This window comes from Syngnathus leptorhynchus, chromosome 20, assembly GCF_054491065.1.
Source record: "Syngnathus leptorhynchus isolate UIUO chromosome 20, UIUO_Slep, whole genome shotgun sequence".
Taxonomy (NCBI): domain Eukaryota; kingdom Metazoa; phylum Chordata; class Actinopteri; order Syngnathiformes; family Syngnathidae; genus Syngnathus; species Syngnathus leptorhynchus.
The window spans coordinates 1900003-1923571 of NC_141214.1; the positions used below are offsets into that span (position 1 = coordinate 1900003).

Sequence of the window (23569 nt, forward strand, 5' to 3'; positions counted from 1 at the left end):
GGCATAAATTCGATACAATTTATGATTTGAGCGAAACCCGTAATTTTATCGTCAATAGCGCTAAAAGCAAAGATAACAAATAATTCTCAAAAATTGCATTGGACAACTAGGAATTCATTTGTGGAAAGACGTAAATATCCCGTCTGACAGAGAGCGAGCGGCCTTGCAATTCTCTGTGTTTTCTACGAATGCTCACTTGAAACAGAGCGGCTGAAGCCCATCTCGACCTCATTTCCCTTCTTGTGTGTCGTCAGCGTCGTCCTATGGCGGAGCGTGTGTCATGTCGTTGTAATTAAGCAGTTGGAGCGAGGAGCTGATTAGGATTCTCTCAGTCCTAATTTGCTAAGTTATTAAAAGGTGAGACTTAGACAAAGGTTTATTGTGATTCAAAATGAAAATCTGCAGTGTCAGTTTTAATGCTCGCCTAATGACTGGAGTGGGATCGGATATTACCATTGACCGCCTTTGCACTGCCAAGTCAATCTGCTAAAGACTAGCGGCTAATGATGGTCCCTCTTGAGAAGGATGTGTTGAAATTTATGTCTGATAAAGGAAAAGAGACAGAGAGGAGGAGGAGGAAGAGAAGTGTTGCAAAACATTTTGTTGGATGCGGCGTCCAAATGTTTGTTTGGTGCATTTTGGTTCAGTAAATGCAAATATTTGGCCGGCACAATGCTGAGAGGAATTGTTTTTGTTTTTAAATATCCCATCTGATAGGTCCTGTTATGCGTTACCATGACAATACAGAAGGAGGACGATTGGGGTTTTTTTTTTTGCTCATGTAATCATTGGTGAAATGCCAGAAATAAAAACAGTTTGTAATGTTTCCACTTCAAATCTGTCTCCATGGAGATGTCAGCTATACTGTGTGTATTTTCTTGCTTTCCAATAAATCCATCCCTGGCGTTAAAATGACAGATGAGATTTGTCAGCTTGCCACGGCCCAAAAGGTGTGACACTGAGAACGACAGAAAGACTTTGGGAGAGAGGTTTTTTTTTTTTTTTTGCGCTCTTCCAAACTCTTGGGAAATCTAAGCCAGCAATATCCAAACAGAGATGCCACCGTTGCCCCGCACAATTACAATTGGATGCGACAAAGATATTGAGCGGAGTTCTCCTGCTATTTCTAGAGATGTGCTGTGCCCAGCCTGAGCCAACATTTTATGAAAAACTACCAACATTGTATTAACTCTGATTTATTGAAAAGATCCAGGCTGAGAGTCTCAGATCAAGACATATCGGAGGTAATTTAGTCAGCCAATTCATTTTTTTTGAAGAGGGATTTTTCCCTTCATCTGATCTCTTAAAGGTTGATTCATAGGAGTAAATTACCAAGATGTGTAATATATCAAATGAAGCAGAAGTATTTTTTTTTTATTCCAATGCCACCCACTTGCAACAACTTTATATGAATTTTTACTAAACAGAATTGGATCTGACAAATCGAAGTTCTGCAACTAGTATATGCGAATAGGTAGACATCTGTTGCCAACAATGCGCACAATCTGTTCCAGCGTGGGAAAAAATTGCAATCTTTGTAGATCAAGCCAAACATGTTCATCAACATTGTATGAGATGTTAGTTCCTCATCAGAGTCAAACTTTATATGAGTTATTTATTTGTGACCACTGCATACTCGATAAATTAATAATAAATAAATGGAAACTAATATAAGGATGTCACATATTGTACATATGGAATCAATTATTTAAAAATACACAAGGGACTGTTTGGCATCTTGTGCCATCATAAATCCATCAAGAAGGTACAACCATCCCGAATTGAATTGAACAGGCCCATGGAGAGGTTTCTACATAGCACGCACTGTGCTTTTTCCTCTGGCCTCTAAGGAACTCAGTCAGCGTGTGTGTAAGTGAAGCTCTTGTTAACCTCCATTACCCTTTGCAACTGTACGTGGAGGCGGGAGGGAGGGAGAGAGCAAGGGAGGGGAGGATTAACAGAATACAAAGAGCCTCTCTCTAACTCTGTCTTCAACACTACGGCAAGCTCAGTTGGAGATGCTGACGATGAAGCTGCTGGGAAAAAAAAATGGACTGCAGGCAAGACAGGTGTTGCTGCATGCTAAGCATGGGCCCTGCTGTTGCTTGTTAATGGTGGGAAGCCAGAGGAAGGTTAGAAAGGAAGTTGTCAGCAGAAGTGGTGCCATGTAACCTTGCCATGTCCCAAAAAAAAAAAAATATATATATATATATATATATATATATATATATATATATATATATATATTATTTTATTTTTTTTTTAAATATTTTTATATTTTATATATATATATATATATATATATATATATATATATATATATATATATATATATATATATATATATATATTATTTATTTATTTACCAGCGGAAAAAAACATAATTTGCCCATTCAAACAACACTGCCTTGAGGTACAAGTGCCCCTGTTTACATATTTTTTTTAATCATTGCCTAATAGATGTTTTTTTAATCAGTCCCCAGCTTTATTGGAGGTATCAGCATAATACGGTGTATCAAACTAAATTGCTAATCTTTTTCCATCCCCTATCATCATTCTTCCAGTGTGTCTAATATTATACTCTTTTGTTGTTGGCAATACATGCACATTTTGAAGCAATCATTTATTGGCACTGGCTCAATTTGATTTCATTCTCCATATTGTGTAAGGAATCGCTTTGCTATGCTTCCACAGTTAACAGACTTAAACAGTGATTAGCGCATAGCCTGCAGCCTTAACCCACTTTAAGCCAGCAATCTCATTCATTCATTTCATTTGTCCATACTTGACTTTCCGTTTACCTCTAGCCTTCTTATCATCCGATTATTTTGCATTGACCCGTGGCAATACATCATTTCTATCATTATTATTCCATTGAGCCGCCATCTACTTTCTTTCACCGTCCAGATCGTGGCTCGGTTCCATTTTTTGTTTGCCTACGTGGAATTGTCATATTCCATTGTGCGCCCAGGACCGAGGGATGGTCTCATGGCTTTTATTTCCAAGCCAGAGGCTGCTGCTGCCCGTCACTCGTGAGGTCGCAGATAACAGTGTCGCAGGAGCCTCTGTACTTTGCAGGCTTGTGTTTCAGTTGAGTTTCAATTAAGGGGAAGTGGCCCCTGGGAGAAGAAGCGCTGGCCATACACGGAGCTGCAGGCACACTCTATTCCCTGAGACTGATCGAACGGGTCCACGGTATACAACACTACTGATAGTGCTCAGCCTGATGGAAAATTGGAAAACCGGTGAAAACAACGCTCGACGTGTCTGCACGTGTGTGCAAAGAAAAAAAAGTTACTTGCAGCCGATTCCAAATCAGATTTTTTTTTTTTGAGTTGGAGGGGATTTTTATGTTGTTGGTTTTTTTTGTAATATTTGATGCGCCACGCACACATTGCGTTGCTAGGCAACTTAGTCAAGTCTGTCTCCCGAGTGTGTTATGAGCACGGTATTTTGATTACATTGCTATGGATTGATTAAAAAGTGAACATAAAATCAAGCTCCTGTGGATGAGCACTGGCTAAGGTCACATCCACTGAAAATGGAATTCACATGTCATGAAAACTCCACGCCTTTTCATACAGCAAATGTTGAAATCTCGTTGCGTCAGCACTCCGGCACGTGATGAGCGATGCTAATTTCTCCCAATTCTGCTAGGAGCGCAGCTGCTTTTTGATGATGTGAACACCTTAGTTTATCACCACTGCTTTCAAATTGCCTGAAGTGGCTGCTTCTGTAATTAAGAGTTGGCTCAAAGGACTCAAGACTCCAATATCAAACAGAAAATTACCTTTTTGGCCAAAAATATGAAATGAAGAAGTGTTCAGACATATTTTGTTTAACGTGACAGTTTTAGACACATGAAAAAGTGCCCAATAAGATGCAACAACAAATCAGCCCAGTATCCAAATAGTGATTTTGGCATTTGCTTTTAAGTCAAGCTGCTGGGGAACTGGGTCAACCTCAAAGTTGTGAGTCGTAATTATTCAAATTCAGCAGTACTCGACAGAATTGAAAAGGACAAAGTTTCAAAATTGTACAACTTCCAAAGAACATGCAGTGACAACAGTATTCTTCAGAACAAATGGTAGCTCATCCCTTCCAAAGACTAACAATGTCTATTCACTATCTTTCCAATTCTTCTTGTCTGGGTTGTGTTTTTTTTGTTTGCCTTTTGTTGGGCTTTGCGGCTCATGTCTCTTCATCTCCTTACACAGCAAGGCCTGCGTTCAGCCATCAATCACACCAGTGTAGTAGTAAGTCAAATGGGAAGATAAAGAGGCCAGAGCTGTAATTCTTATTTGTCCGTCAAGCGTCTCCATCTGGCAAACATGAGTCACCACACGCTCGCCATGTTGTGCAGTGTGACAACGATGGCCTTTTGTTTTTGATTGCCCCTTGTCGGGTTGTCACAGTAAGTGGCCGAATTGGTTTGTGTACAACCTGCTTGCTTTGCAACTAGTGATCCATGAAGACAAATTCATTTTCTCCTCCGCCGGTAATGAACAATGAAACGCTTTGGTTTAATGGTGCTGAATTTAGCACACGATTGTTTTTACTCACGTCTGCGAGCAGAAAAGGTCAAGTAGATCTTGTTTGAGTGCCATGTGCTCACTCGGCTAGACAAGTGATTTACTAAAAAAGGTGGCGAGTCGGTTTGCTGCACATTTATTTATTGATTATTTATTTGTATAAATATTTGTATTTAATATATAATATATTTAATATATAAATCGTTATATATATTTTTATTAATATTTATTCATATTATTCATATTTACATATAATATTTATAAAAAAAATATTTGTCTAACAAAATATTACAAACTTTAAAGTGTTCTATATTTGAGTTTCCACTGCTAAGCATCAATTAAATATTGTTTGTAAACAATTGAGGGTTTATTTCAAACAGGCAACCATACCGGGAATTTCTTCTTTCACGATGTCCCTTGATTTATGTTGTTCTAAACGTTTTCACTGTTACTCAAGCCATCTGGTATATTCATGCAAGTCCAAGCTGTTTTTCCAAATGTTTGTCCATTGTTGTGTTTTAAAGGCTTTGTATTCCACCCACTACGGCTACTACTTTGTTTCCTTTCTCTTTACCTTCCATCTGTCTGTAGAGTTCCTTTGTCCTGATGTTGTTGTCTCCCCAGAGCTTCTCCTACTTCCACCTTGTATCATCATACCATCCATACTCACAATGAGCTTTTATTCTATTGTCCTAAAACAAACAAGTTTTAAATCTGATCTGCTCTTCAGGCTTGCTTACTTGTTTACGCAGAAAAAAAAAATACATCCACAGATGTCAAGCCATCCTGAAATGAGTATGAAAAATTTTGCGGGTATAAATATAGGAGTTAAGTAAGTCTGCCATCCAATAACATAGCATAACGTCCGCTTCAGTGCAATTACTCAGTGTCGAGTAGGCGGTGAAAACAGGTGACAGGTTTATTTGTGGGGCATGCATGCAGGCTCTTGGACAATTATTCATCATTTGTGCAAATGTTCCCAGTCTTCACTTTCACTTGGCTAAGACACTCATCTTGATTTAGCATTGCGTTGCATTACAAATGCTTTGGCATGATACACTAGTGTTGTTTGCATAAGAAACACGGGATGTATGGAAACTGCAGCAGGACAAAGGAGAGTTGCTAATTAACTCTGACTTTAAAGCATTTAAAAGCATAACCAAGAAGTAATCCGGGGACCATTGCTTTGGCGGAATATTATTTAAAGATAGACAAGCTATTTATCTATTTTGGGTATCTCGGCTACATTTGACATAATTTGGAAGGGGTAAATGATTCACAAAATTAGCTTTCATTGAATAAATCAATATTATTTTTTAAAATGTTACCATTAGTTTCCATTTCTAATTTCGCGGACCACTTGCAATACTGACAGGGACCACTAAAGGACCGCAAACCACCGGTTGACAAAACCTGTTCTCGATTATTACATTTGACGGTTTACATAAAAGTGATAAATTGTGCTACAATAACTGAGCAAATTGAGATGAATTCAGTCAGACTTAAGACACTCAGCCATTATAGATAGAAACATTTTTGTTACGCAAAAAAAGGAAAATGAAAAATGACGTATTCCGCCTTTTCCGTCTGTTATACAATCTCAGAAAGGCATGATATTTATGCATATTTGTTGAAGCATTCCCTGACGCCGCCGTTTTAAAACAACATTCGTGATTTCCCGGCAGTGAAGCAGATCAACTAATTGATTCCATTAGCCTCCCCCTGATTTCCCAATGTCTGTTGACCCAGACCTATTACAAAACTACAGGTAGATGCCAGTGAGAATATTTACCACAGCAGCGTGAAGGTACGCTGTGCAGTTTGCTGTTGCAGCCCAGTGATTGTGTAATCTCAACACGAAAAGAAAAGAAAAAAAAAAGCTAACTGTGTCCATGCCGGAGGGTATGCAGGAACATGGCGCCCTATCTCGGCCTTCCGCACAGGAGTACTGATGCTTAATGAATGTGTATAGTCGAAATCCCCCAAGGTAATACTTCACAGCCATCCCTGGAGTCCCTCCCCAAATCCACACGCAGGGTGTGATTAATATTCATGGCCTGGCTCCTCCACCCCTCCAGGTGCCCTCTTCTGTACTCACTGGGACCTGACCTGACCTGACCTGACAGTAACACGACGTACATTGAACACACGGTGCCGCGCATATTTAACAGTGGCGAGCTCAAGGGCGGCGCTATGTAACAACGCCAGGTTTGATCCTCGTGGGAAAGGAGGAGCCTGGTCACGTATGCGGATCCCCGGCTGGTTAATATACGTTTAACGCCACGGAGTTGGCGAGGGCACGCGCTATGTACGGAATACGCAATCAATCACGAGTGGAGGTGTGTGCATGGGAGGAAGTGAATCAGCACTTTTGAATGAAAAAGGAAACTACAATTATTCTAAATAATCACATTTATCAAATCATATTTTGATCATATTCAATACATATAGTTCTATAATTTATAAATAATTAATAATAATAATAATTTGAAGCAAAGATATCGATTTCTACATGTGTTTGAAATGCAGATAGTTTTGCAGAACACCTTATAACGCCTTCAGAACTAGCACTGAAATGTGTCTACACAAATGTTTGCACAGATGCATTTGCCCACTCATAAAAATACTCAATGTCACACTTTAACAAACACTTTAACAAGTACGACCAGCTTGATACGCACCGGCGGCACTAATTGTCGGCTTTATCTCTTATTTAATTACCAGACAAGCACATTAGATTTAAACTCCCCGAATTCTAAAGACACTCAACGACAAATTAGTGTTTTCAGAAGTTCTTAATAGAGCAAAAATTACAACTTCCTTTTTATCATCATCATTACAAAGATGCCAACATAAGATTATTAGATGATATCTATATCGTAAAATAATTGTATTTTTATCATTGTTATTATTATTATTACTAATGTTGTGTTTCTGCAAATACAAAACCCAAACTTAACCTCTATGTATCCAAAATAATTTAAAGCGACTTGGCAGAACCATTATTTTTTTAAAAGCTAATTTGTTCTGCTTCCAGCATGAATTTAATCATTATTAATTTGTTCCTATCTTCTGCACTAATCCTCAAAGCTATTGGAAAGACCCGTGCTCTACCGCAAAGACTACCTTCTCCTGATCATAGATAATTTAGGTATGGCTCATAAATCAATTACCACTGCATGGACGTCTCTCCGCGTATTGAATAATTTGAAAGTGTGAACGAGGAGAAAAAAAAAATAACACGCAGTGCCGCCTTTTCACTATGGAAAGGCTCACCGTTTGGAGGCGAGCAGAAATGTGAGCGGAGACAATACGATCCCATTATGGCTGCGGCAATAGGAAATAATAGTAGATGGGCTTTCCGAGGCTCGGCGCCATGTGAGGTCGTCGGGGCCAGCAGCGAGTGAGACAAAAGACCGACCGAAAAGTAGACTCAAGATTTTCCAGTCACTTCCTTGTATGGATCTCTTCCTATCTTCTTCATCCCCACAGCCCAACAGACTGTCGAGTCATCACATTTGATACCCCGTATCCTACACAGTGATGACCCCCTTTTAACCTCAGCTACTGAATCTCTTCTTCAAATCGGTAGCCGAGCCTTTTTTTTTTTTCGTCTCCTTGAAGGCCTCTCAGAGCTAATGTTGAAGTGCGATCAACTCCGAGCATGCCCCCGTTGAAAATCGTCTCCTTCAAGTATGCTCAAAAGACACTTGACGGATGTATCCAAAGGGCAAAATGAATATCGCCAGATTGTTTTATTTCCCTTACATGGCTTAAAAGCTTGTCCTTGAAACACAAGTGTTGCTGTAAGACTATTCACCTTGAGCCATTAAGTACCTCTGGTCACCTGACCTCGAACACGATCGAATAGTCCAATCACTCGGCAGCATGGTAGAAATTCATGTTGGGGACTCAAAATAATATTTTCACAAATTGAAATAAATTCCAATAAATTGTGCTGGACCTCTAGCAATGGTGCCATTTAACCAAAGTCATATATTTGCTGCTGATATGAATGGTTGCTCTTGCAATTGATTGTAAAATTTTCGAGTAAAGGTGAAGAGAGAATGCAAGTATATCACCAGTTGGAAACAGATAGTAAAAGAGCAGAAGAATCTGATTTTGGACGTATATGTGGCCGTACTCTAGGGGAACACAATAGCGGCTGGCACACTTAAGCTAAATAAATGATCACGGGAGCTATTTTTAAGCGGAAGTGTAAATGCGGTAATCCTGGGAGCTGGAGCTGCAAAGAGCCAACAAGACAGAACAGAAGCCACTTGGGGAATGCAGCTATGTGCCTGGTTAAGTCTCTCTCTCTCTATCTCTCTCTCTCTCTGTCTCTCTCTCTATATCTCCTCATCCCACAATTTCATCTTTTATTTCTTTTTTTTTTTTTTTTTTTTTTTTCCCTTTTTTTTTTAATTTCCGTCCATGGCTTTGCCTTTCATATGTTAAACCCTTCTGTTTTGGGTTTCCGACTATTTTGCTTATCCCCGAGCCCTCTTTGGGGACTATAGCGACAATAACAGACCTTTAAAGAAATCCTGAAGGGGAAACATTGTATTGGCACAGAACAGGAGGTCATATTTGGTGCATGTAAACACAAATAGGAATTTTTGGCAAATATTTTTAATGGGTATATCGAGTTTTACTTTTATTTTTGTTATCAGATTTTCAGTTATGTGCAAATTTGAACCGATAGAAATACAAAGAGCACCGGCATTTTTTTTAATGTTCCAATTTCGGTTCTGTTAAACCCCGAAGGACACGTCTGCACCCTCGAGAGAGCTGGATTACATAATAGTGTCCAACAGTTAAGAAATGGGACTGCCAATGAAAGCAGTAAATATGTTTGGGAAATCACCTTAAAGTGAAGAATGTAAGAAAAGTATTTGTTAGCCTCATTTATTTAACATATTATGCTTATTATGTAAAATAATTGGGTTCTACAGCAACAGGGAAATTTACACGTTAGTGTTATAAAAGCGAAATGATGTGCCCTTTATTTTTTATCTACATTGCTGTATAACATAATGGTTGTGAAAATGTCAGCTTTTATTCGTTTTACAGCAGCAATAATCTTTCAAATATTGCGTTTATGGTGATCTGTGGAGGATTTGTAAGGAGGGGTTGTGTGTGTGAATGAAAATGCAAAGAAATTACAAAATTAAGATTCACATCACACCACTTACTGTTTGGAGAAGCGTGTAAATGTGTGGCCTCTTCACTCTATAGCTGACAAAGCAAAGCTTCCTCAAAATGAAGCTGTAGACAAAAAAGCCTTGGGGCACTTTTCCAATGCAGGGTAAACTAAGTACTTCTGCTAACATTCAAAGCTCTAAAATCATTTCCTCTGCTCAGAACTGCAAATGAAACTATCATTAATGCATTCAATCTAATTTTAGTTTGTTAATTTAGACTTCTGTATTATTCATTAAAAAAAAGTTAATGATAAAATAATTGTATTTATTTTTAATCAATAAAAAAAATAATGTTTTGTTTTGTTCTATTAGGCTTCCAGGGAAAATAATATTTTCATAACAACCTCCAAGACTGAATCTAGGTTTTGTTTTTTTGCCAATGTAGTTTGTCCAAGTGTTGTTGCCATATCACAGATAGGATTGTGACTGTGTGCCATTGCAACAAAAGAGGGTGCTATTATTAAAGTAGACATGTCGACAGCATAAACGGTGGCCTGTCAAATTGTGCGGGAGGGAAGGAAGGACAAATGCGAGTCCGAGTGCAGTCAACAAATACTGAGGGAAAGAAATCATCCATCATCATCCCTAACCCTAACCCTAACCCTTTGACACATTTTGATTTTAGCAGTATAATAAAGTAATGCAGTCAAATCAGATTTTTTTTCTCCTCCATTTTGCAGCAGCTACTTTTGTGTTGTTAAGAGAATGACTAGCACCCATCTGTTTGTTGTGGTCGCACGCGCTGACTGAGTTTGAAATAATGCCATTTATCTCGGTCCGCTTCATTTCTCCCACTTATTCTCCCGTTTTTACATTTGAAAGACTCGACGAGAAGCATGTGTGCCTTTTTTACGGACGCTGCTGTGTCTCAGTTCGGCGGACGCCCGGAAGCACAAAGATGCTCGCCGCATTGATATATTTCGTGCTTTTTTTTTTTTCATAATTATGTGCCCTGGCTTTTTATCCGTTCTTTCTCTCTTTCATGCCGTTTCTCTTATCTCTCGGCTCTCTCTTTTAGTGTTCTAATTCCATCCTCGTGATCCATTTTTATGCCTCGCTGTGCCTATGCTTGTTATCTCAAGCCCCTTATTTTTTTGCTTGTTTGATCTCAAATTCCATATTTCCACTATCGTCTCAGTTTCTCAGTTGCTCTACCGTTTTCCTGTGATAGTTGTCACCCCCACTTTTCCTTATTTTTCTTTTTTTTTTTTCCTTCTGCAGGATCCCTGGAATGCGCCCCACTTTCACCATAAGCCAACGACTCGGCAAGCCTAAAAGCAGACGACCTGTGTGATCATCCGACCTCTTCTTGGACTTTGTACAGCGCTCTGTGTCAATTTATCCATGAGAAGATTAGGAACTCATACATTCTTCCCAGCCACTCCTGAAAATCCTCCCCACAAGTTCCAACGCGATCTTTCCTCGTAAACCAAACAATCGTGGCGGCATTGTGGAGTCTGACCAATAGTTTCCATCACGTCAATCCAATATTTTGGGCAATACGCTACTTTGGGGATTGTGTGTGGCTGTAATTCATCCCAAAAGGCTATTTTACAGTAACACCTTAAAGACACTACTTGAAAGTGTCACTCAAACTTCACAGTAGCACTTGAAGGTTTATGTTCCCCTCATGGGAAGGCTGGTCCTAATCCAACTTAGCGCTTTGGAGATGTGGCAAGGCAATTACTGTTCATAAATCCTCCATTCTTCCTCTAATTATAGCCTAATAAGCGCAACAGGGACTTTACACAAGCTCATCCATGTGCGGACCGTCGATGCTGTCGTCAATGCGGCGATGTTGCAGTATTTATGATATAAAATAAAAAAAAAATGGGAGCAATGTGTAGAGAAAATATTTAAAGTAATGCAACAAATTATAATCAAACAAAAAAAATCTAGTCAAAGCACAAAAACAAGTCAGTTTAAAAATTGGTCAGGCTGGACCATGAGAAGGAAAATCCCCGAGGTGTCCTTAAAATCCCTCGTCCCGAGTAGCTCAACAGCTTTAAGCGACTAACGCCAAGTTACGACAGAAGCTGAACCCAGGGATGCTCTGACTTGCAATGGTTACCCAGGAGCCATGGAGAAAGACATCACAGACTTCCTTTTTCCTCTTGACACATCTCTGTATGGCTCTGCTTTATTTATTGTTTTGTCAGCTTCTCCCAAAAACTATTTTTAGGTGCGCTATATTGAAAATAGCAAGCTCCGACAGCTGCGTCTGTCATTGAAATGTCTCTTTTGTCATGTTTATATAGAGAAACCATCGCTAATGTGAACGTGAACGAAGGCCGCTCACTGTTAAATGATAACGTGTCTTCTTTACTAAGCCGAAAAAGCACACGTCTGTCCGTCTGTGTGTCTTGTGCGTGCGTGACTGTACATTCATGATCCGTAGCAAACAATGTAACAACTTCTAAATATTGATGTTTATATTCAAATCCTAATCATAATAATAGCCAGGACAGTCAACCAAGCCGCCTGCGTGCATGCGTGCGGTCATTCATTGTCGGGATATAGCAGCTGCAGCAAAGACCTGCTAGATGATTGAACAGTATTGATCGGGCCTCCGCTAGGATTACAAAATCCTCAAGGTATGTGTACGTACGTGTTTCTGTCAGAGGATTGGATGGATTACAAAGCATTTGTCACTTTTTATAATTTCATGCAAATGGGCTGGGTAGGACGTCTTTTTTTTTCTATTTCATGATTTGACAGGGATGTCATTTTTTTTAAATTGGGGATTTTTTGACGCCAAATTGACCGATACTTGCCCTCTATGGTTGTACCTGTTTTGAAAAAAAAAAAAAGCTGAACTCAATTCTACGTCAGCAACAAGATCCTACTATGATTATGTCTTATCTCAGTTAATCCATGCATGGCATGATGTGGCCGGTTCATCCGCCACATTCAACCGGTCCACAGTGACATTGCATGTTTGAATCCTATTCACTATGTTGAAGATGCCTGAGCATATTATCACTATCTATATAATAAAATAAAACGAATAAGATCAAAATTATCTCTGACAGGAATGTAAATCAATATGATCGCTCAGACAGGTGCATTTGAACACATCAGTGTTATGAAATGATCGACTTCTCTGTCTTGAATTTAAAATACGGGAAGAGGTAAAAAAAAAAAAAATTAATAAAATAGAACACTGCCACTTAAAGCTCGGGAAAGATTGCGATAAATAAATACGGCAACTCTGCACGTGCTGTATAATAAAAGGGCCAAATAATAATAATTAAAAAAATGTATACTATGTGTTTATTTGTATTTGATTTTCTTTTTCATGATTGTACTGTACTTTTAATTGTGTTTGGCTCTGATTGCCCATTGCCATTTTACCGCATCATGACTTTCAAATATTTTCAAAAAGCCCTTTTTTTTTCCTGATTTTAATTGGAAAAAAAATCGGAGCATATCTTCCCCGCTGCGGAAGGTGAACCAATTAAAGTAGCCAATCGCGTCACACATCCAACACTTCCATCATCCGCTACCAAGACTTTCTGTCAAAACGGCATCTGTATGAATTAAACATTGAAGCGTGTCATGCGGAACAAAGATGATCTGATGTGGTCCTTTATGTTCCTACTCTGACAAAAAAAAAACAAAGTTTATGTTGATGCATCCTCTTGTTTCTATCCACTCTGAGCCTTTGCCATTTTTGCATACTTTTATCCTTGGGTTAGTGATCTCTGCATTTTTTGTCCCACTATTTGTCTTTCATCTGAGTTCTCTTCCTTTCATCCCACATCTCAGTGATCCCTTCAATATGTCTGTTAGGAAGACTCCCTTTTTTTTCTCTCTGTTGCTTATTTTGGCAAGCATCCGCTCATATCTCGGTGGGCTTTGCGTGTCAGTGTCTCTGTGTGTATCATTATCTCGACATGTGTCAGCATCTGCGTCTGGAGGCGTCAGTGCACTCCGACTTTTTTTTTTTTTTTATATATGTACATACAGTTATCTCCACATAACTTGAAAGTGGGCATCAGGAGATCGTCTTCTCCAACTTAAGCCGTCTTATCGGGGGGGGGGGGCTTCTTGACTGCGTGTTGATTCTGTCTAGATGAAGCTGACATCTAGCCGCCTGCGAACTCCCCAGTCAGTCTCCCCTCATCTCCAGCAGATACTTTTCTTTGGGGTTTAATCTTGCCAGCTTTGCCACAACCAGTGTCAGCACTGCAGAGGATAATGCTCATCCATCTCTCTGACTTTTTTTTTTCTTTTTTTTTGTGGCAACCTCTTGAACCGCTGCAGGTTGCAATACAATACGAGTCACTGGAGATATGGAAAAAATATTGAATCATCATGACAATTACTTTGTCATGTCTCTGGAGTGCTTGCCCTCACACATCAAGTATAAAAAAAAAAATGTGTGAGCTTTTGACTAGTTTGACTTCACAAGTGGTTTCCCACCCTGCAAATATGTAATTTTGAGGTTTTCAAAAAGGCCTGCCAATTAGTGGACTCTGACCTCCAAATGGGTTTGCACCACGCTGCTGGGTAATGATGGCCACGTCTCCAACGGTGCCGCTTCAATTAGACCAGCTTGACATTGACCGCAAGCAAGCGAGACCGCTGCTCGACATCAAAAGTATTAGTAACCGCAATGTTTATGTGTTAATTAATTATAACGCTGGTTCAAAGCGAAAATATTTGATTTTCCTTGCAACAATATCCTTTTTCTAAGTATATACATGCATCAGCCCTGGTTTCTCCACAGGTAGGTCAGTATGGAAAATAAATCTCAACCACTAGCTATGTTCAACCATGATGAAGCAGAACCTGGAGGCTTAAAGCCAGTAGGCAACCCGAACAATGGCGTGATGCTGCGAGCGTGCTCGTTAAAAAGACTTTGGACCAAGGCTAATGACGTCCACTGGTGTGTTTTCTCTCGCTCTCCTTCTTCACTCTCCATCTCTCCTTTCACTTTCACTCCACCTCCAGCATTCCTTCTGCCTGTGCTACACCCCCCCCCCCCCCCCCCCCCCCTGCTCCTGAGATTTTTTTGCCACCATCTGCCTCTGTGCTCCTCCTCTCCCTGCCTCCCCTCTGTTTGGTTGAGTTCTCGTGGAGTGGGGGGGGGGGGGGGGGGGGGGGTTCTGTCACACTTGCCTTCTAATGAGCAGTTTCTCTGCATGCAGCCAGTTCTGAAAGAGCCAAAATAGCAGAAACATTTCACTCTGCTGGGCCTTGATGTGTCAGCTCTGAGTGACTGCATTTACCGCTTTACTCTGGATTGATCCCATGTTGGGGGAAGAAGAAGAGAAAAGTGATGTAACGTGCAGCCTTTGGGAGAAATTGATTAATCTTGTTTTACGTTGCTCACAGACGAAGGGCAGTCAAACATGGAACTTGTCGTTTCTCAAGAGTTTAAAGTACATGCTCCTCACTTTCAAACCAAGGATGAGTCGATATTCATTTGGAAACTCTTCATTCACCGTGCCCCTACCTGCATTTGAGTTTAGGGTATTTCCAACGGACTGGCAAATGGTTAACAATCATCTCACGTGTTGAACATTGAAACATCAAAGAAGCAAGGAAAATAATTGACTTGGAGTCTTTAGGCATTTTTCAATTATTATTATTATTTGAAATTATTATGAGTGTTTTGTTTTGTTGATAAAGTCACAGCAAGGAGATATTTTTTTTAAAATACTTCTGCCGGGGTGTTTTCAGAATATGAATGATCAATTATGAATACATCAATTATTATATGAATATACAAATAATGATTATACTATATCAATGATTGTAATTGCCACTGGTAGATTTGTATTTTTTTTGCAAATGCTTCTGCGTGGGTGTTTTCTGAATATTTGTGCCACTTGTATCTGTCTTTAGATCAGGTTTGCGCCTGAGGACAGAGGCCCCAGAGATGAGAGATTGTCTTTATCAGTTGAAAAACCGGAATTTTATCCATTCTCGTGCCACAACAAAACCGCATCAGTTCCGAGCAACAATGTCAGATGACATTCATCTTCACAACACGTGAACCCATACCAGGAAATGAAGTTCTCTTTCAGGGCCATTATTTTGTCACGATTATGATCTGGAAGAAAATAGAATTGAATCGAAATCCTCAGAATGTCGTCTTTCAGGTTTCATGAATGTATCACACAGAGTTGTTGTTTTTTTTTTTTTTCTGATAGCAATGCTTGAGGTCTTTAGAAGGCCTGATTTGGTGGCCGGACTGTGCCGTCTTCTCGGAGGGATGCAACAGATTCCCGTACGTTGGGGCAGCGTGATGTTGTTGACACTGCGTGTTCAGCTCCAGTCGAGCAAACCTGCCAAGTGCGTGTCAATGAAAAACTTTGTGGGTCATGTGTGCGAGTGTCTTTGTGAATTTCTATCATCTCGGAGCTGCTGGTTCCATCTGGCATCCTCTGTGCTCTGTGGTGTCAAACTTTGGCACACATTCTCCGTTGTGACAGCTGGGACATAATACCGAGCGAGACCCAGAAGTCACAGCAGCATTTTCCAAACACCACCACAGAGTTTTTCATTTGAAAGACATAATACACTGTGAAAAGTACAATTCCCATCTCACCGATTTTTCACCGCAACGGGTCATTGTGACCTTGAGCCTCGCGCACTGGCGTGTAATCGTTTCTTCTCGGTATCCATGTCAATGTTTGCAAATTGTCAAGCATTCAAAAAAAAAAGATGAGGTCACAGTGACCGTGATTCTTTTTTCATCCTTGAGGCAACAATCGTTTGAAAAATTGGATTATAATAGTAATGAAAAACTAACAGAGTCAAAGTGATTTCAGTAGATAGCAAAAGTCTACACACCCATACAATCCCGGAGTTTTCCTCTTCATCATTTTCAGTATTGGGATTTTTTGGGAGTCTAATAACTTTCTAGTCTGACTCACCCATAATGAATAGAGTATTTTTTTTTTAAATTCTCATTTTTCTATCAAGTTACCCAGGTGCGTTTAAAACGCATCCAGATCCAGAAAGTAGCAACCCTACCAGAGTTTGGCTTTAGCCACAGGTGCTTTTAATAATAAAGAATTCAGATGCGCTGTTATTATTACACATTCCTCTTCCTGGTTTGTTTCAATAAGAAACATAACAAAAGAAATTCCGGGATCAACTGGAGGCCTTGTCTATATGTATTGTTCTTTTCCTGTCATCAATTCTGGAGTGCTTTCATATTCTTGGCAATAACCATGTGCGGACATATTTTTCTTGTTTGATTGATATAGTCATCACAGTGTTCCATATGGTAAAGCTTTATTTAAGGGGGGGGGAATTGCTCGCTTTTTTTTTGCAAATATCTTTGAAATCAGTACAAGTGGACATGTACTAATAAATCTGTTCGGCACGTTGTACATGAAATGCGCTATATAAATTAAAGCCGCCTTGCCTTTTATCAAAGATCCAAAATATCCATCACCCTCCTGGAGTTAATCAAATGTGCATGAGCTAAGAACAAGCTTTTGTTCTTGTGCTCTTGGTAAATAATGAGCATCAAACAAGAACAGCATGTACCCGGCCGGCCGGGTACTTGCGAGCGGCCGCCCGACCCAAGTCAACTGGGATAGGCTCCACTTCAACCGTGACCCTAATAAGGACAAGGATTCTAAAAAATGGGAGGTGGATATAGACAGAGTCTGTGGTTATATTAAGCCCGCTAGAATTATCTTTGCAAGTGAGGTATTTCTTTTTTGACAGATTATCACTGTCATATCAAAAAGCAAACAAGCTACTTTAATGTCAGGTTGCAAGCAGTATAGCAAGCAGTAGTCGGGCTTATTTTGGAATCGATAGATGCCGGTGCACTTAATATTCCTTCAAATACAACGTAGAAAAACATATTTATAAAAGATGATTTGGATGAGAAGTCTCAGCGTTGAAATATTGCAGCATGATTTCCGCGCCAAACAAGATAAACAAGTCATCAACCTATTTCCAGCACAAGTGGGAGATAGGAGTAGATGGACGCAGCCAACCTCAAGAACATTACCGCCACCATATCTAAGGTGGAAAAAATGTATACCTACTATTATAACATCAGTGTGTGTTATCACCCTGATATGTTTTGACAGCTTAGAGTCCATCAATATTAAACTCTACTGAATATGGAGTGATAAAACAGCTGGGCCACGAGGTTAGGTCCACATTTCAGGCCTTGCTCTCTTGATCATGCGCGCTCGCTCGTACACAATGGCATTCATACATAGTGTAGAAAGAGCGCATTCATTTTTTACATAGCCACCCACGCCTTCACTGTGAATAACTCTCTGGCATCGTACGAACAGATAGATGTACAGTATGTACTGCTCTTTATGAAAATAAAAAAGATATATACATATATATTTATATCATATATATTGATGTATTTATACACATATATGTTTATTTATATACATATATGATTCTTTTTTGAGATATTTATTTCTATATATATATATATATATATATATATATATATATATATATATATATATATATATATATATATATATATATATGAACTCGTTTTTTTTAATGCAGGTTTAAGTGGCTGCTGTATCTAGGTTACGCTGTGCTCAAGTCCCCCATTCTGTTCCAAAACTTTAAGTATGGAGACGTCTACTTTAACTTATTGTGAGCAAAAGCAGGATGATGGAATGGACCCAAAATGTTCTACTTGGTCCTCATGTGGAACAAACAACAAAAAAAAAGTAATTGGGAGTACATGCTCATTAAAACTTTTTAAGATGAATAATGAAACACAAGGGCCTGTGTCATTGTCCAAAAAGTGAAATGAGGCATCCAGGATGTTGTCATGCTTTTGCTTTTTAGCATGAAAGCTGTAGTTCATTATGGTCTGTCTGATGTTGCCTGTCTTAAGGCTGAAAAGACAGATTTCTTTGTCAAGTCCACACTTAGGCGTCTTTTTTAATCGCCTCTGTGGGTGGCATTTTGAGCATGACATCAAAATGTTCTCGGAATTTCAAGTCAGTGGAATCGTTTAGTCATCCATTGTCTATATCCCCTCGAAATAAAATCTTCTGGCTCTTTTTTAAATGGCATCAATGGAATCAAACAAAAGAATATAATCATAGCATTTAGATGCAATCCGTGAATTTTTTGATAAAGAATATTTTGGGTGATTTTGTCCTCCATCCAAGAAAGCAGAAGTCATTTCCTTTTAAGGAATCTTCCATCCTGCCTCGGGGTTGCGTTGTATACGCCTACAGTTTGGTCTTTTAAACGTAAGCCATTTCTTTTTTGCCGTCTTTATTCTTTTGTGTTGATTCTGTATTTTCTTTGTTCTTATGTGCATTCATGAGCAAAGTGGTTTTCAGTCCGTATCCCTTAAAAGTAGCTTGAGAGCCTTTCATTTCCTTTTTTCATCCGCAATTGTGATTTTATTTTTCTAGGAAAGGAATATTATTAGCTCAACCCTGGAAAGAATCAAAGGAGTTCTGAGAAATAAAATGGAAATGTTTGGAGAGAAAAAAAAAAACAAGGCCCGCATACGTCAAGTAATCGTTTTTTGTGGTATCTCAATGCAATCTGCAACAGATATCCTTTATCAATATTTCAAGATTTCATGGTCGTTACGGCTAGAAAAAAAAGTTTCTAGCTCACTCGCTAGCTTCAATGTAGTTTACACTCACGACGTGTCCATAGTTAAATTATCAATTATTATGGATTATCTGAATATCCAAGAATAGATAGCTGGGCTGCAATAGACAACAAACGACATGCAGTAGGAGTTTTCATTGACCTCAAAAAAGCTTTTGACACAATTAATCATGAAATACTATTTAATAAATTAGAAAAATATGGGATAAGGGGATTAGTATTAGACTGGATAAAAGATTATCTGCGAGAACGGCAACAATATGTAAAGTTGGGTAATCACTGCTCTGGATATTTGGACATAGCCTGTGGTGTTCCACAAGGATCAGTTTTAGGCCCTAAATTATTTATTTTGTATATAAATGACATGTGCAAAGTCTCTAAAGAACTAAAACTCGTAAATTTTGCAGATGACACAAATATCTTTTGTTCAGGTGACAACATTCAACAAGTGGAATCAGTGTTGAATGAGGAAATGAAAAAAATCAAAATGTGGTTCGATTGGAACAAATTATCATTAAATGTAAGTAAGACCAAGTTTATGGTATTTGGCAAAAAGAACAAAAAGATACGAATAGAAATAGATGGGACTGAAATTGAAAGAGTGCAGGAAAACAAATTTCTTGGGGTTATAGATGACAGGCTGAGTTGGAAGCCACACATCGAACACGTAAAGTCTAAAATTTCAAGAAGCATGGCAGTTATATACAAAGCAAAAGAATTAATGGATTATCATTCACTTCGTACACTTTACTGTTCTCTTGTCTTGCCCTATTTGCATTACTGTGTTGAGGTTTGGGGGAATACTTATAAAACTTCACTACAGCCACTTATCATTCTGCAGAAAAGAGCAATAAGGACTATTCATAAAGTCAACTACTTAGAACACACAAATCCACTTTTCATACAATCCAAACTATTAAAATTCACCGACATAGTATCTTATCAAACAGCAATCATCATGTATAGGGCGAAAGCAAAACAACTACCAGAAAATATCCAAAACTTATTTTGGAATCGGGACGGAGGTTATAAGTTAAGGGGGCATCACAATTTCAAAATCTTAAACATAAGAACAACCTTAAAACGTTTTTGTATCACTATAACCGGGGTCAAACTATGGAACAATCTAAGTGAGGAACTCAAGCAAAGTCCAAATATCCACCAGTTTAAAAGAATGTACAAAAATATGTTGTTTAGCGAGTACAAAGGCTAAAAGTGCCAAAGGGCTACATGCAAGTAAAAATGAAACAGAAAATAAGTGTGAAAGTGTGTCTACTTGCGTTCTGTGGTAGAATTACAGTATATGTTGAATCACTGGTTTAATGGATAAAGTGAAAAAGGGGTAGGCAAGTGTGTCTACTTGCGTTCTGTGGTAGAATTACAGTATATGTTGAATCACTGGTTTAATGGATAAAGTGAAAAAGGGGTAGGAATCTAAAAAGCTATGCTTCCTCCTACTCCTTTTCGAGCATTCTTTATTGGTCTATTTATTTATGTATTATTATTATTATTATTTTTTTTTAAAATAATTATTCTTTCTGTTTGTTGGTTTATTTTTTGTTTGTTGTATGGACTTATATATGGCACTTCAAGTGCTATCTGTTTTGCTTAATTTTCTTTTTGTTTTGGATGTTCGAAATAAAGATATGAATCAGAATCAGAATCAGATATTGTAAAGCTTCATTCGGTGTATGACAAAAATACACTTTTTCTTTCATATTGCCCAAGTTACTTGAGCATCATATCGCCCTATAACTATGTTTTTAATTAGTACTAATAATTATGAATTTTGTAACACTGTTTCTCGAAAAGCAGTCCTTGTTTTTTGGGTTTTTTTTTTTCAAAATGTTCATTGTGTAAGAGTTGCATGACGAAAACCATGACGCCCCGGTGACCAGGGTGCCCTTATTTGTTTAAGTGCTGACACGGCAGCCTACCAGGGAGTAATAACGGAAACCTCAGATGAGAAGTCAACCACACCCTGGACAAGACGTCGCTTTGTTCACTTTACAAAAGCAGAGACGGTAACACAAAGATAATCGATGTGACCTTTAATGACTACTAGCTGGGAAATTCTTTTAATTACTAGCTTCTATTTGATGATGGCAAATTGCATTTCATGCATGCTACTGATATTTTCCATTGTAGTGTGTTTGTCCTCATCAGGGTCAAAGATGAGTTTAAAGTTATCCTAACTGGCAATTCTTTGCCATTCCAAAATGTATATATATATATACATTTTTTTTTTTTTTTTTTTATTATTTTTTTTTTTTTTTTTTTTTTTACCCGCTGAGCGGCACAAGTTTCTTTTGCTTTTCCTGAAGCGTGAGATTGAAGTAATGTCACTATACCTCACGGGGCCGGTCCGGTGTAAAGCATGAGTGGTTTGTTGAAATACCCTCAAGAATCATTTCATTTTAGCAACACAGGGAAAAAAAAAAGTCCAGCAGATGCGTAGAGGATAAAGGAAATTTCGACATTGAGTGAGAAAGTCATGTAATGTCACAACATTAACATTTACTCTCTTTGTAAAGTAAGAGATGGGCGTCTGCGCCATTGTGGGTGTGAGATTTCAAAAACAAATTCTCAAACATAATTAACAAGGCTTGTACTTTTGCGTCAGTTCACATGTACTATCAAATGAATGTAGATCCTTTTTAAAAACCGGCTTGACACTCCCAAATAATGACAAACAAGTCGTTCCCGGAGGAGTCCCACAAATATGTTACCACTATTTCGAACAGAATATAAATAAATCATTGTGAAGGATTTTGGGGCAAAAATCATGGGTTTTGTCAGTGTTCTGAATTTTCTGTCAGTATTATATATCATCAGATACACACAGAAAAAAATCAAACTTGATTTCCAAGTCCGCAGTTTTTCTTCCTCCATACTTACATTTGAACGAACAATAATCCTTTCCTCTTCACGCTTCACAAATTAGGGTGAAAATGATGAATGAGACCAGATGGCTGGATTCTTCGTGACAAAGCAAAAAATTGCCCTCCGCTACCCCAAACGCAAACATTCCAGAGCTATTTGCTCACTTCCAAACCCAAACAACCCAAATAATTCCCACTAAATAAAAGGTGGCGATGAGTCAAATGAGGAACTAATTAACTTTAAAAAGTCAACGCTGGTTAAGAATCTAATAACGACTTTTCTGCAACCTGTAATCTCTGCACTTCACTCGAAACCAGGTGTTACCTTGGCACTGTCCCATTGAATGTAAAACCACATTCCCACAAGGTCATTGTGGGGAAAATCTAAAGGGCGTTTAAGTGCCCTATATGAACACGGAAGTATGTGACTTGTTTTCTCACATACAATGAAACGTCAGTCTGTAAAACCACCGAGTATCATTCAGTCCAAGTTCCCTGTCAACCGTTGCGGGAAAAAAGCCAATAGAAAGTAAGACCGAGAACCTCCGGACACTTTCAGGGGGATAACTTTCAGGAAAGTAAGCTTTTAATATGAACAGAGACTGTTGTTAACTTCTTACGTTAGTGAACTTGTTTGAAATCCTAAGTGTGGAACTGCGCCACCCGTTGTAACCTTTAGCAGTAATAAAACATAAGAGAAGCGGAGCCGAGGGGCAGGCGAGGCCTCGGTCGTCTCTTCGACTTAGTGTTGAGTCCTCGCCAACACTAAGAGGGCCATCCATAATTAACCCCGCACTGTCAAGTTAAGGCAGAACTCAAAACATGTTCCCACATGTCAGTCTAACCCTTTGCCTGCATCCTTCTCAGCTGTCTACCCATCTATCCGTTCTTTTCTGTTGGGAGGTTGGATGTGAATATAAAATTCACAATGTGATAAAAACAAAAAAAAACCAATGTTGTTTTTTGTTGTATGTTCAATCACTATTAGGCATTCAAGCCACAGTTATGAAGTGGAAACAATACGCCCAATGTCTTGAATGCATTTTTTCAATGGGCTGAATGGAAAAGTGAAGCAAAAATATTCACTTTGTCATTGAGGTGTGCCGTGACTCTAATAATTACATTGTTTGTGAAACCAACGTCAAGGTATACTCTTCTAAAGGGCAAAATGCAAAATGTTCACACCTTGGGTGTGGACCGATTGAGCAACCCCTATGCTCTCAGCATCTTCGCACGACATGGCCACAAATGTTAATTGCTGCTCATCTCAGATATTTCCTTTTCCAATGGTACAGAAAGTTTTATTATTTATCTATTTATTGTATTTATTATTTATATTTATTTATATATTTTTGAA

The 23569-nt window shown here is 38.7% G+C and overlaps 1 protein-coding gene across 5 annotated transcripts in view; it reads left to right on the forward strand.

Moving 5' to 3' along the window:
* The window catches only part of samd12 (sterile alpha motif domain containing 12), a 30581-nt gene extending 18007 nt beyond the window's left edge, over window positions 1–12574 (forward strand). For all 5 annotated transcript variants that reach the window (XM_085901440.1, XM_085901441.1, XM_085901439.1 and 2 more), the window contains one exon: window positions 10958–12574. In XM_085901440.1, the coding sequence (XP_085757566.1) occupies window positions 10958–10989 (32 nt within the window). In that variant the 3' untranslated portion in view covers window positions 10990–12574. The remainder of the gene's footprint in view (window positions 1–10957) is intronic.
* The last annotated feature ends 10995 nt before the right edge of the window (window positions 12575–23569 follow it).